At 44.6% G+C, this 13,723-nt stretch overlaps 1 protein-coding gene and 1 long non-coding RNA gene across 2 annotated transcripts in view; one reads left to right on the top strand and one right to left on the bottom strand.

The window, feature by feature from the left end:
• The window catches only part of JAZF1 (JAZF zinc finger 1), a 354,117-nt gene extending 353,410 nt beyond the window's left edge, over positions 1–707 (bottom strand). Inside the window, 1 exon segment of the mRNA NM_001131604.1 lies at positions 565–707. Within this exon segment, the coding sequence (NP_001125076.1) occupies positions 565–679 (115 nt within the window). The 5' untranslated portion in view covers positions 680–707.
• On the top strand, positions 487–13,241 carry LOC134761763 (uncharacterized). Its single transcript, XR_010140855.1, has 3 exons — positions 487–641; positions 1,578–1,707; positions 13,052–13,241. It is a non-coding gene; the product is annotated as an uncharacterized LOC134761763 (long non-coding RNA).
• Positions 13,242–13,723: the final 482 nt, after the last annotated feature.

Genomic DNA, 13,723 nt, shown 5'->3' with positions numbered 1-13,723 from the left:
CTCCACCTCCCCGCGGCTGCAGCCGCCGCCGAGCCCTGACAGCTCGAGCCGGGGCGGAAGCGCCCGGCGGCGTGCAGCGCCCGCCCCCCGCTGCCCTCAGCGCCTCGGGCCACTCCGACCACCCGGGCCAACTAACTCCGCGTCCCTGCCCAGCGCCCAGCGCCCGCCGCCCGCCGCGCCCTCCGCCCCGCGCGCGGGCGCTCGGCCCCGCCGCCTTACCCCCCGCCGCCCCGCCGCCCCGCCGCCCCGCCGCCCCGCCGCGGCGCTCCCCGCTCCCACCACTTCGCAGCCCGCGTGCACGCCCCTGAGTCCCCCAGCCGCCCGCCCGCCCGCCCGCGGCACCTCGGGGCGCCCGCCCCCTCCCCCACCCGAAACCGCTCCCCGCCCCCCGCCCCCCGGCACCTCGCGCCCCCGCATCCCGCCACCCCCACCTCGGGGCTCGCACGCGCCCTCCCCGCCCCGCCGCCTCCCTCCCCGCCGGCCACCCCTGGCCATTCCGGGGCTCCCCGCCCGGGCAGGAGTTTCCGCGCGCCTGGCACCCCCGCCCACCCCCGGGCCATTTACCGATGTGGTTGTCCTCGATGTGCTCGATGAGGTCGGCCAGGGTGGGGAAGTGGAGTCCGCAGCCCCCGAATCGGCAGGTATTGGAAAAGAAGGAGGCGGCGGCGATGCCTGTCATGGTGCTACATCGAGAGCCCCCCTGGTGTCGGCTCTGCGAGCGCCGGGCGGGCGAGGGAGGGAGGGAGGCCGGGTGGGGTGAGGAGAGGAGGGGCTGGGGGAGGGGGAGAGAGGCGGGGTGAGGGGAGCGGCGAGGACGGGACGGAGGGAGAGGGGGCGAGAGAGATGGAAGGAGAGCGAGGAGCCACCGGGAGGCAGAGGGGAGGCTGCGGCTGCGGCGGCGGCGTCGGGAGCGGCGGGGGGAGGGCGGGGGCGGGGGGGAGGCCGCCGCAGCTGGGAGGAGGGACCAGGGCGCGCGGCTACAGCTGTGCGGCCCCAACCTCAGCGCCCGGACCCAGGCCTCACCTGCGAGCCCTGCCACCAACTTTATCTCGCTAGGCCTGCCCTTTACGGCTTGCCATCCGTGCCATCTGTTTGGAGCCTCCTTGGTTATGTATATGACGTTCTTAATACACCCACATCGATTAATTACACCTACCTCCCTGCGAGGAGAACTCAGGGAGTTACCCTGGCCCTTCTCGGGGACTTTTTTTGTACTCAGCCACCTGTCTAGGTGTGACACAGTCACAGGGGACCCAGGAAAGGTAATTGTGTGCACCTTCTTCTTTAAACCTTCTTTAGAAAAAGTCCACATTCTCCGGAGGTTTGTACTAACTAATTGATTTTAATGAAGCTTCCCTCTAGGCCAGAAGAAAATCTTAGCTTTATTTAAATTTCAAAATAGAGTGGTTGGTTGTCAAGTGCATTTGCCTGTGTTTTACATATGTACCACGTTTTTTATACTGCCTGCTCCTTCTAGGAAAACAAAAACTAAAATAATTTCATCACCCGAAATTACAGCACCCCACTGCACCCACTCCACCATCTCAGGTCTGGTAATTAACCCATCCTCGTTTCAGCCACTGCAGAAAGGACAGTGCATTGGTTAAGGCTAGAAGGAGTGGAAACAACGGCAAGGGACATAGTGACTCTTCATTTAAAAAGGAAGCGATTTCATCCTGTGAGCATTTAAAGCATAATGTTGACCAGGTAACCACTTAAGTTGAATTTAGTAGCTTCCCTGAAAGCCAGCATTTTGCTGAGAATCAATTACTTTCTTGTCCCCACCCCCTCCTCCAGTTGCAGTCATATTTCTGCTGTAAAGTGTGTATTTTCCAATAGCACTTTTCCAGGTGCCTAAGAAATATTACACATTATCAGTAGTTTATGACCCAACAGTACTTTTTTTATTAATATTAATATATGCATACTGAATTTAGCATTTTCCCTTATGGCAAATTTCATTTACCCTCTGGTGCAGATGCATGGAGAAATAGTATTCCTCCCTCCATAAACTCTATGCATCTCTATCTAGTGTTATTTCTAATAATGGGATTGTTTGCTTTTCATGTAAGTGCTTAGAGTAAAGGCACGTGTAATATGTCTGTTGCTACAGGAAGGTTTATGATCTGACCATCACCGGTGGCATTTTCTCTTCTCATCTCTTCTGTCTTGCAGCTCACAAGGTGACAAACTTGCTGAGATGAGATTCGGCTTGGGTGGGGCTGGGGCAGCTGTGTCTTGAAGTTTAGTTTGGTGCCAAGAATGGTTTCGTGGGTCCAATGAGGGTGGGGGCAGGGCCCTGGTGGGCCTGATAATGAGCCAGGGACCCAGTTGGCAGGGGACTGAGGCCAAGGCCAGACAAGGGTCTAAAGAGCAGGAGTTAGAATTCTAGATCTTGAATTAGAATTTTGGCAGCTGTGTAGTACATTCAGCTGCCCAATCTGGGAAGGCCTTCAGCTGAGAGCAGGCAGAATATCTGGCAGGCACACACCACACCGAATGACATGGAAATGCAATACAAAACTTCAGCCAAAAATGATGCCAAAACAGCCACCCTTAGAGATGAGTGTTAGGCACCCCCACTATGCAGCATCTGGGAGCCCCGAAAGCTTTGAAGAAGTAGCCATTCTGTCCTCCAGAGGAAAAATTGTCTACGTGGAGTTATTAACTCCCAAGAGTGTGGAGAAGTGGTTCAGGCAAGAGAGTTCCGAGATGGGAAGTGCCAGAAATTTGCAGGTGAAAGATGAAGGAAGTAAGGGGCCTGGGTTTCACTAATGCATGGCTTTCTACTACCTCCTGTCAGTTTCACTATTCCTAAAATAAAACCTTGCTAGACCAAATTGAAAAAAATAGATTTTTTAAAAAATGAAGTGAGCTAAAATAACTTCCAAAGTAAATCAAGATTTTGGTTTTTAAGACAAAATTATTTTCTCTACCTTGGATAATTATTACTGTTTTATAAGGAATCAGTTCATTTTGCCTGAAAATAATCCACCCTACTACTACTTCATATATGACTGAAGCTTTGTTTATGTGACGTTCTGCTCATACTACTTTTTAAAAATCTGTACAGTCTAGGCATTTCCGGTCTTTATATAAGATACATGATTATGATCTCTTAGATCTGGAAGATACTCTGGCTGTCAGAACCACTGGTTTTGGAGATGTGGTAAACTGAGGCCAGGGGCATCAAGCAAGTTCTCCCAGGTGCACACAGACAGTTTTTTTTCTCTGTACTCATGGTGCATTTAGAAGGCATTGATAGACAATAGAAGGACAAATTATATATAGATAGTAACCACAGGCAAAGTTTTTTAAAAATTGCTAATAGCATGTTTACCTTTCTGCACTTATATTTTTAAAATGTTTGTTTCCAGGATATCCCTTTAGATAAAGTCAACATCTAAGCTACAAAAATATATAAAACAAACAATTCAACTTATTGCATCCGAGAGAGAAGGTGATGACTGATATACCTTTGTACTGGCAAAAAACATCTGTCTGATTTGGAAAGTAAAAATATTTGAAAGGAGAGGGACACTGAGGGAACTGAGAAGTCGGAATGATACGACAGTGGCTGTAGACAAGAAGCATTCTCTGGGTTTTCTTGAAAACCATCTGTCTCTCCCCAGAGCCCAGTGCCTCCCAATGTGTAGGCACAAAGTATGGATGTGCAGTGGCCCCATAATATGGTACTTAGCATTACAAATGGTTTGAGATTGCATAACAGTCTCCCCAAATCCAGCATGTCCAGTGCCCTCGATATGGGGCAGCTGCCGGAAGGTGTGAATCCACTGGTCTAATGGAGCCAACTGAAGACACTGAGGATCCTGCTTCATACAGCTGTCTGTCCTCCACATACAGGAATTGGTTTATTTTGGCATACACTGATAATCAAAACCGTGTACTTCCTGTGTCCTGTGTGGACATCTGTTAATGATGCAAGAGGATCTATATGAACATTAGATTCTATCTTGAATCTAACTCTATACTGCCTTCAACTCTAGCTTTCTCTGGCTTTTTAGATTGTTTTCCAGGTCCCTCTTGAGGTGCTTTTCAGGTTTACTAGCTATTTCTTCTGTTGTCACCACTGTGTCAAATGAGTAGATCATGAACCTCGGTCTTCTTCAGCTCTTGCAAGTCTGTGGATGCTTACAACGTCTGATGTTCCCCGGCTCTTGAATGCTAAGGCTGCCACTTCCACCAAGAGCAACCTTGGGCTCAATGGGATGCCTTCTTTTTAGGCTCCATCTTCTAAGGAGGATGATGTCTATCCCAGGTTTTATTGCTTAATATTTATGCAACCAAGTTCTCTGTATTTATTTTATTCCAGCTCAGAAATGAATCAGCTTTATCTGCTCTCTGGTGGTTAATTCTCATTTTGTCCCTCAGTCTCATTTTGCCTAGGATTAAGAGCTAGCCTTAGAATGAGTAATGGGGGTATTCTTATTAGTTGCCACTAGTGACCTCATGAGTGTTAGCCCCTAGCTCTCTAACTGGCTGCTCCTGCCTACTGACTATATACATAGTTATGGCATTTATTTCCGCTTCCTTGCAGGACTTTTCCAGAACTAAAGTAGTAAAACACCCACCCAATCACTGCAGTTCTAACTGAGCATCCTGGGTCCATTTCCCTTACGTTACGTGCCACACTACTACCCAGATGATAACTCCAAACCCAAACCTGATGGGAGCCACTGCTGCTCTGGCCACCCCAACCTGAGATTTAGAATAATGTTAACAAAAGCAGCTAAGCAATTACTGTTTCATTTTTGCCTTTAAACTATCTTGATTGAACATCTATGCAAGCCTCCTGTTACACAACTCCAGAAGGCTCTATTTATATAGGCAACTACATGAACAGTGACCCTGGGATCTGTGCAGCCTTGCAGTCCTGTTCCACTGTGCAAGATATGAGGAATACAATTTGAATAAGACAAGCCCAGTCTCTCCTCACATGAGAGAGCACTAGGTGCTTTGCAAAGTCCTCCTCAATCTGTTCTAAGGGCCTGCTAGGGGTGGCTTGGTTGGACTCCATGTACTACCCTCTTGGCTGCTCTAGTATCTGTTATTTCCCTTCTTTCCAGCTTTGGCTCACTCAGATGATAACTTCAGTTGCTGTTGACTGTAATGGAGCCACTAAGGCCACTAATGCTTGTAAAAGACTGCACAGCCTTTTTAGCCCAAAGATGTGTTTTTAGGCGTCACTGATTCTCACCCAGCAATGCAACAGTCTTGAGGATTTCTATAACTTCAAAGGCTACTAGCACCTTTTTTGTTCTAGCTTTTTGAGGTTTTACCAGCTCACACTATTGCAGTCCGTTTCCTCTGGACTCAGACAAGTATCACTGGAGACTGGACTAGAAGATCAAATTGGGAATACTCCATGATCCCATCTGCCCTGCTAGAATGTCTTAGTGGTAACTTTCACTACCAGAATAGGCTTCCTGCTTTTCAGTGACCAAAATTGATCCCAGCCTTACCTCCTACAGTTTCCCCACATGTACTGACTGTTCAAGATGTACCAAATCATTTTAGTTTTCTTTCTTCTTCTTTTTTTTTTTTTAAGATAAGATCTCACTCTGTTGCCTGGGCTGGAGTACAGTGGCACGATCACAGCTTGCTGCAGCCTCGACCTCCTGGAGTCAAGCGATCCTCCCTCTTCAGCCTCCTGAGTAGCTGGGATTACAGGTGCATGCCACCATGCCCAGCTAATTTTTTGTATTTTTTGTAGAGATGGAGTTTTGCCATTTGCCCAGGCTTGTCTCGAACTCCTGGGCTCAACCACCTTGGCCTCCCAAAGTGCTGGGATTACAGGTGTGAGCCACTGCATGCTGCCATTTAGTTTTCAAAATGCGCTCACTTGTTCAACAAAAGCCATCTTGCCTTTCTTTGCAAATGTTGTGTAGCCTGTCTGGAACATTCTTTTTCCCTCTTCCCTATTCCCTCCCCCAAATACACTGCAGCAACTCAGCATGTCATCTCCTCCAGGAAGCCTTCCCTATAACTTCCTCCTCTTCCTTCCCTGCTGAGCTGGATGTCTGTCATCTGTGTTCTAGCCAAATTCCCTCTGCATCAGATTCTGACTGCTGGCTTACTAGTCTTCCATCTCCTGTGTACCAGTAAGTCTCAGACCTTTTGATCAAGAATCCACTTGAACCTTGATCTCATTAATATTTATATTTATTTATAAATTATATACAGGTGCTACTTTTCACATATAGTATGTATATTTTAGGCTGGGCACAGTGACTCATGCCTGTAATCCCAATACTTGGGGAGGCTGAGGTGGGAGAACATTTGAAGCCAGGGGTTTGAGACTAGCCTGGTCAATATAGCAAGACCCTATGTCTGCAAAAAATTAAAAAATTAGTTGGGTGTGGTGGTACACCCCTGTAATCCTGGCTATTCAGGAGGCTGAGGCAGGGGGGAATAACTTGAACCCAGAAGTTCAAGGTTACACTGAGCTATGATCACACCACTACACTCCAGCCTGGGCTACAGAGTGAGATTCTATCTCTAAACCAAAACCAAATGTATGTATGTTATGAAATGAATCAAATTCTTTTTAAAACACAGGAATAGAAGGCCTAGTATCTTCATACCATACCGCAGAGTATTGCCTAGCCCACATCTGGGGTGAATGCATTCCTCCTTGGAGTCCTCTGCACTTGATGGTAGCCTGCTTGAGAAAAGAATCTTTTTTTTTTTTTTTAGCCGGACTCTCTCTCTGTCGCCCAGGCTGGAGTGCAGTGGCACGATCTCGGCTCACCGCAACCTCCGCCTCCTGGGTTCAAGCAATTCTGCCTCAGCCTCCCGAGTAGCTGAGACTACAGGCGCCCGCCACCACACCTGGCTAATGTTTTGTATTTTTAGTAGAGACGGAGTTTCGCCATGTTAGCCAGGATGGTCTCAATTTCCTGACTTCATGATCCGCCCACCTTGGCCTCCCAAAGAGAAAGTATCTTTAGGCCTGCACTGCTCAGTAAAAGTTGTATGGGAGTATAGTTCAGCACTGTGATAAGGCAGTGTGCTAAGACTTCAGTTTTCAATGTTAAAGCAATTTCTAACAATTTGTTACTGTTCCTCTCTTATGTAGCATCAAGGAAAGATAGTCTTCAATCTTTTAGCTTGGATAGATTAGAGATTGTGGACACACTTTTGACGAGACCTCTTTCTAAGGTCTAGCCCAGGGACTGTGCTGCGCCAATAACAGGCACTTAGAAAATGCTTGTCTCCTTTGTTTTGATGGTGCTGGTTTCCTAGTCTCTGCTGACGCAAAGCCATTCAACTGGACAGAGATAAGCAGGGAGCCATTCATCCATGACATGAGATCTGACACTAGCTCTCCTTTTGTAGACTGACTACGATACCTTTCCCTTTCACAGATGTTCAAATTCATTATGGTGATTATTTTAAATAACTATTACCACATTCATTGAGTGCCTAATATTGGACTTGATGCCTAAACACAGAGCAGTTCTTAAATCCTATGAGGTAGACAAATGCTACTATGCCCAAACTGTGGATGAGAAAAAACAAGACCCTGGGAAATAAGGTAACTTGCTGAGGTCCTTAAAGCTAGTAAGTGCTGGAACTAGGATTTGAACTCAGCTCTGTCTGACTCCAGAGTCCTGGCACTTAACATTCTATCCATACTTGAATTTGTGGATTATAGAACACTTTTGTTCTCTCCCCTTGAATCTGGGGGCAGGCCCATGCTCACAGAAATCACAGACACTGGGCTAGAGGGGCAAAAGCATCCTAGTTTGCCAAATGCGCTTAGGTGAGGATACTGAGAATCAGGATGGGAAATTGATGATGGAGATGTCATGAGGCCTCCAGCAGGAACTGAAACTCTTGGCTTGTCTTTTGCCCTCTCCTTCTCTATTGGGAGGTCCTCTCATTGCTGTTACCAAGCTTGTTTCTGGTCTTAAATACCTTATTTTAAAACTAAACTTTATAGAGACGTCAGACTTTTAAAAGATACCCTTGTGTTGCTCTTCACCCTGTTCCTGACAACCTCCACTCTGCGCCTTCCTGCTGGTGATTTTGGGGTGGAGTAGGGAACACAGGCATCACTTCTCATGAGGAAAGGTGACCCTTTTGCTTCTGTCATGCTCTTCATCTTTGTCTCCTGTTTTGTAAGGACTTAACTCATGTTGCCTTCCAGCTAATTGTTTGGCATAATTATATTTTCTGTTGCAATTTTTGTTCCCAGAGTCACAGAACAAACAGTCCCATTAAACGTCATCTCAAAGGGCTCTGCAACTCAATCCCTTCTTTTCCAGATCTGGACCAATGTGGAGGCTACTTTTGCCTTTCAGAAAATGGACACAGATTCCAGTCATTTCTCTAGGAAATGACTTTTCCCCTGGGTTTTATAACTCAATTTGCCTTTCTGTAATTTTCATCCCATTATGTGTTTGCCAAGATAAATGATTCTTTCTTCTCTGTATTGCCTTATATATGTAATGACTTTTCTTATTTATAAGGCCTCAAACTCAGAAGCCTTAGGTCAGACACAGGATGCAATGAGAGAAGAGGTGTGTGAATGCACCTTTGTATTGTGTGAATGGTGGGGCAATGGTGACCTGGAGAGAACTGTTCTTTTAAAACACTGGAAAGCAAACACATTCCACCTGCAACCCACAGTTGGCCCATGAACCTTCCAGTTTGCACCTTCTGTTTTTCCTTCCATGCCACAGTGCCCAACTTAGATTACTCTTATTGCCGCAACAGCCCAAAAATATCCGGATTAATTATTTCTCATCACTGTGAGATTAGATGTAATCTAATTCTTGTTGTTAACAGTTCAAGAAGGGTTCTTTGCACCTTAAACAGATCTTGAAGATAATATCTGAGCTGCCCAGGTAAACGGTCATATCAGAGGGAATAAATAGTTGATAAGGACTGTCTTCCTGGTTCTAACACTTCTTGGTTCTCAACATCTTTCTGTATTACCCAGTGCAGATCAAAGTCATAAGAAAATTTTCAACAAGCTGACTATATAAGTACTACAAATTTATCTAAAGCGAGTGCAGTAAAAAATAATGTTGTATAGTGCCTGACCAGTCTTCATCTATAAAATAATTAACAAAACCCTTCAGTTGGTAGGTTTTGGCTGCCCAGTCTTTGAGTATTCCCTCTCCTGTGTCTGCAGCTCAAAGTCACATTACTTGCAAGGTATTCTCTTTAAAACTGTGTATAGTAATCAAACATTTTAGATTACAGTCTTCAGGGTTAGAGCCCACTCATGATTCCAATTTCTTTCTCTCTCTTCCGCCATTCCCATTCTCACTCTCTCCTTCCCAATCCAATATCCCTCCCCTGCTGCCTTTCCCTGCCGTCCCCGACCCCCTGAAAATATGGTGGCTTTTCAAGATTGATTCTTGAATGGGGCCTAGGCATGGAGAGTGTTTGGTATTGTGTTTGAGAAGGTTGCACCAGAGACGAGAATTCAAGAAAGAAACAAGAAAAAGGAAATTGGGAAAGAAAACTAGAAAGGGGCAGAAGCAGAGGTTGAGAGGATCTTTTCTGTCTTCTCTCTCCTGTGCACCAAAGTCTGCAGCAGAGGAATCCTCTCTTCAGATAATCCCTGCTTGGTCTCTTATTCTTATGAACCACAATCAAATTTGCATCTTATCTTCCTTATTCTATACCCTGATCTAAAAGACTGATCAGAGGAAAGGTCTTCACAAAAGTTCAGCATTGAAAAGACCTAGATCCTAATGCCAGCTCTATTTTTTGACTTACAGATCATTAACCTTGGGGAAGTCACTCAATCTCTCTGAGACTTCTTACCTATACACTGGATTTAACAGTACAGATCCTGCCCAGCTTCTGGGGATGAAATGAAATGCTGCATGTGAAAACACACTGGAAACTATAAAATGCTAATCAAAGTTGAGGTATTATCATTATTATCCCTGAATCCAGTGCTACAAATGCTATGGCATGTGGTTATCTAACCAAATTTTCTTTGATTTTTTGGAGAAGGGGGTGGGTGTTACAGGCTGGTGCAGCAATAAGGTAGAGCTTTAAGTTATAGGAAGGAAACTTTAAGTTGTCAACCGTTGCTATCTCAGAGACATCATGAAGATGTGAAATCACTTTGGAGTGTACCTGCTTTATTTTGAGATGAGCCGTTTGAGTGGACCCTTTTGAGTGATGTAGACATAGTAAGACACTTATTCTGGGGGGAGTGCAACAGGTATTGTTTTAGTTTTGGTTTTGGTTTGCTTGACTAGGGCTTGAGGCTTCAGCACTGCAGGCAGCTGGAATCTTGCTGCCAAAATGATTGGTTCGGGAGGTGGGCATGTGGCCAGAAAGTCCCATCAGAGTTAAGTTCAGTGCTTTTATCCAGTGGTTATCTGCATTTCTATCCAGATAAGCCTGTGCCTACTCTCTTCTCATCATTTGAGGAGGAAGCACGTAGCCCAGTTGATGCTGGCAGACATCTTAAGACCATGAGGGACTTCTGCCTGAGGACAAAGCCAACTTGGCAGAATGCAGAATTAAGAGATCTCAGAGAAACTGAACTGGAATTCTGATAGAACTGTGCCCAAAGCCCACATTGGTCTTATGCTGTTATATGATCCAGTGATTCATCTTTATTGTATAAGCCAGTTTGTGTTGGGCTTTAGAGTACTAGATAGTAACAGCGAAGTCATCATCCTAAATGATACAGAGTTTGAAGGTTTCTGGAGAAGGGGTGGGAAAGTATACATAGTGTTCAGGGAGCTTACTGAGAGGAAGCTGCCCGTCTTTTAATCTTTTTTAATGAGGTTCACAGCAGTGAACCTGCCTCTGATGGGCTAAGGTGGGACCACCTATGATCAGCTGATGGAGAGAACACTGCAGGAGGGAGGCCTGAGCTATCACAGAGGCAGGAAGGCTGAACTGGGTCCTGGCATTGGGGTGAGGCTGTGGATAAAGCTGTGTCACTAAGTTGATGGCCATGAGTATAGTCCGTAAATATGCCTATGTTCAGTTTTCATAGATTCTGCCAAACCGTTTTCGAGCCAGCTTAGCAATTTACATACTCACCATCGCTGGTTCAGAGTTCCCAGAGCCTTTTACATTTACATTGTCTATAGGCTAAATACATTTCAATTCTCTTAAGTTTTTTTTTTTAAATGCAAGTGTAACAGAAGTCCCTGAGTACCTGCTGGCTGTAACCTATTCTCCATAAAATAGGAATATCTCAGCACCCCCATCAAAATTTTCCTTCCTGATATGGCAGTCATGTGGGGACAGAGAAGGGGAAGGAGTGTGTGGGGGGCAAATGTGGAAGGGGTGGGTAATGGTAGGGAAGGTTGTTTTCTGCACAAGTAGCAGCCAGTCAAAAACATTTTATTACAATTAGGTTGATTCCGTGTCTTGGCTATTGCAAATAGTGCTGCAGTAAACATGAGAGTGCACATATCCCTTTGACATGCTGATTTCATTTCCTTTGAATATATATCCAGTAGTGAGATTGCTAGATCATATGGTAGTTCTATTTTGAATTTTTTGAGGAACCTCCACACTGTTTTCCATAATGGCTGTACTAATTTGCATTTCCATCAACAATGTATAAGAATTCCCCTTCACCTCCATGCCACCATTTGTTATTTTTTCTTTTTGCTAGTAGCCATTCTAATTGGGGTAAAGTTATATCTCATTGTGATCTGATTTGCATTTCCCTGATGATTACTGATGTTGAGCATTTTTCATAAATATCATCGAGGAATGAAGGAATAAAGAAAATATGGTATTTTCACTGCGATAGCCTGAGGAAAGAAAGAAAGAGAGCAGAGAGAGAGAGAGAGAGAGAATGTGTTATCTATAAACAGTGGAATACTATTCAGCTATAAAGAAAGAATGAAATCCTGTCATTTGCAGCAACACGGATGAACCCAGAAGACATTATGCTAAGTGAAATAAGCCAGGCACAGAAAGACAAATATTGCATGATCTCACTCAGGTGCAACTTAAAGAAGTTGATCTCACAGCTTCAGAGGCTAGGTAGGAAAAAGGAGAGGGTGAGATGGGGAGAGATTGGTCAATGGGTACAAAATTATAGTTAGATAGGAGGAATAAGTTCTGGCATTCTGTTACACAGTGATTCTGGCTAACAATATTATATTGTATATCACAAAATAGCCAGAAGAAAGGATTTTGAATGTTCTCACCACAAAGAAATGATAAATCCGTGAGGTGACGGATATGCTAAATACCTTGATTTGATTTTTACACAATATTTACATGTATCAAAACGTCACACTGTACCCCATTGATATGTACAATTATGTTTCAGTTCAAAAGAAAACAACGTTCCATTATATTAAATTATTCAATATATGTTGATGAAACAAGCAATAAGATTTGGTATTATTTATACTATTGCTGGTTAATTTTTTTATTAATTTTTACTTAAAATAATGCCCCAGTTATCAAAAAAACTCATTTCACTGGACTTAGTTGACTAGTGGCACCAGCTTGTTAAGCATGAAAGATTTACTTGAAGATGGAGGAGAGAGTTGATATAAATTTAATTGACTTAATATTTTCATTTAAATGTATATCTCCTAAAAAGCAAAACGTGCAAACTGACAAAACTATGCATGTTCACTCAAATGCTACCTAACATATTCCTATGTTGCCTTTCATGGGTTCTTTCCTTGGAGTAGGGGGTGGCAGCCTCATGAATTGGAGTCCATGTTTCCAGTGGCAATGTCTTTCACTGTCTATTAGGTAGGCTTGTCATATATGCTGGGTTAGTGGGATTATTATCAGTCAGTGTTACCTGCCAGCCTTTGGGAGCTAATGAACAGAGCGCAGGAGTTTCTGAATTTTTCTATGAACTTGTTCCTGCCATGTTACAGTTGGCACTCTCAAGAATTCACATTTTCGTGCATTCACAGACATCTTGTGGCAGAGACTTCTAGGTGCCTATCCAATATCTATTCTCACCTTGCTCCTTAGTAACAGGATGAGAATAAAGAACATACTGACTCAACTACTGGGCATTGTTTTCACTTGGCCCATCTTCCCTTCTGTTTCCAAGAGCACAACATGACAGCCGGAGTGACAGTAGCTATCTTATGAATGTGAGAATGTGGATCGTACTAGATTGATGAACTGCAACTGCCCTATCAACCCAGCACTGCCTACTTCTGGAATTCTCATTGTGTGTGAGAAAAATAAATTCCTATTTATTTAAACCACTGCTTCTCAGGTTTCTATTACTCATAGTTGAATGCAATTCTGGTATTCTAAATATTCATTCAATGTAATCCCCCATTTGATTTGTTCAACATTTTACAATTCACTTGGAACAGAAGTCTATACAACAGAAATGCATACAACTCACTCAGGCTCCCTGACCTGGGTCATGAAAGACTAAGCTTTAAAGGCTCTGCCAAGCCAAATTATCCACTATAGAACAAGGGGCTGAGTGGCAGGGCAGGTCCTTCTTCTCCAAGGTAGCATTGGGAAGTCCACAGGGTGGAATCAAAAGTTGAAGTCTGAGGGTCATCATAGCAGAGCTCCCTGCCTGTTGTCATAGCAGGAAGGAGAGATCCATGACAATGTGTTGTGACAAATACGAAACTTCCCCGTGCTTTTACACTAGAGACTTGCAGGCCTGCCTGTTGAGTTAATCAAGCCCCCTGAATCTAAATGTCGGAGCTTTTGGAAGCTGTAAAGGATTCTGTCATCAGCCCATAGGCACTTTCTC

The sequence above is a fragment of the Pongo abelii genome, chromosome 6 (genome assembly GCF_028885655.2).
Source record: "Pongo abelii isolate AG06213 chromosome 6, NHGRI_mPonAbe1-v2.0_pri, whole genome shotgun sequence".
NCBI lineage: Eukaryota > Metazoa > Chordata > Mammalia > Primates > Hominidae > Pongo > Pongo abelii.
Note: the sequence above shows the minus strand (reverse complement) of the source record. Positions and strands in the feature narration are given on the sequence as shown.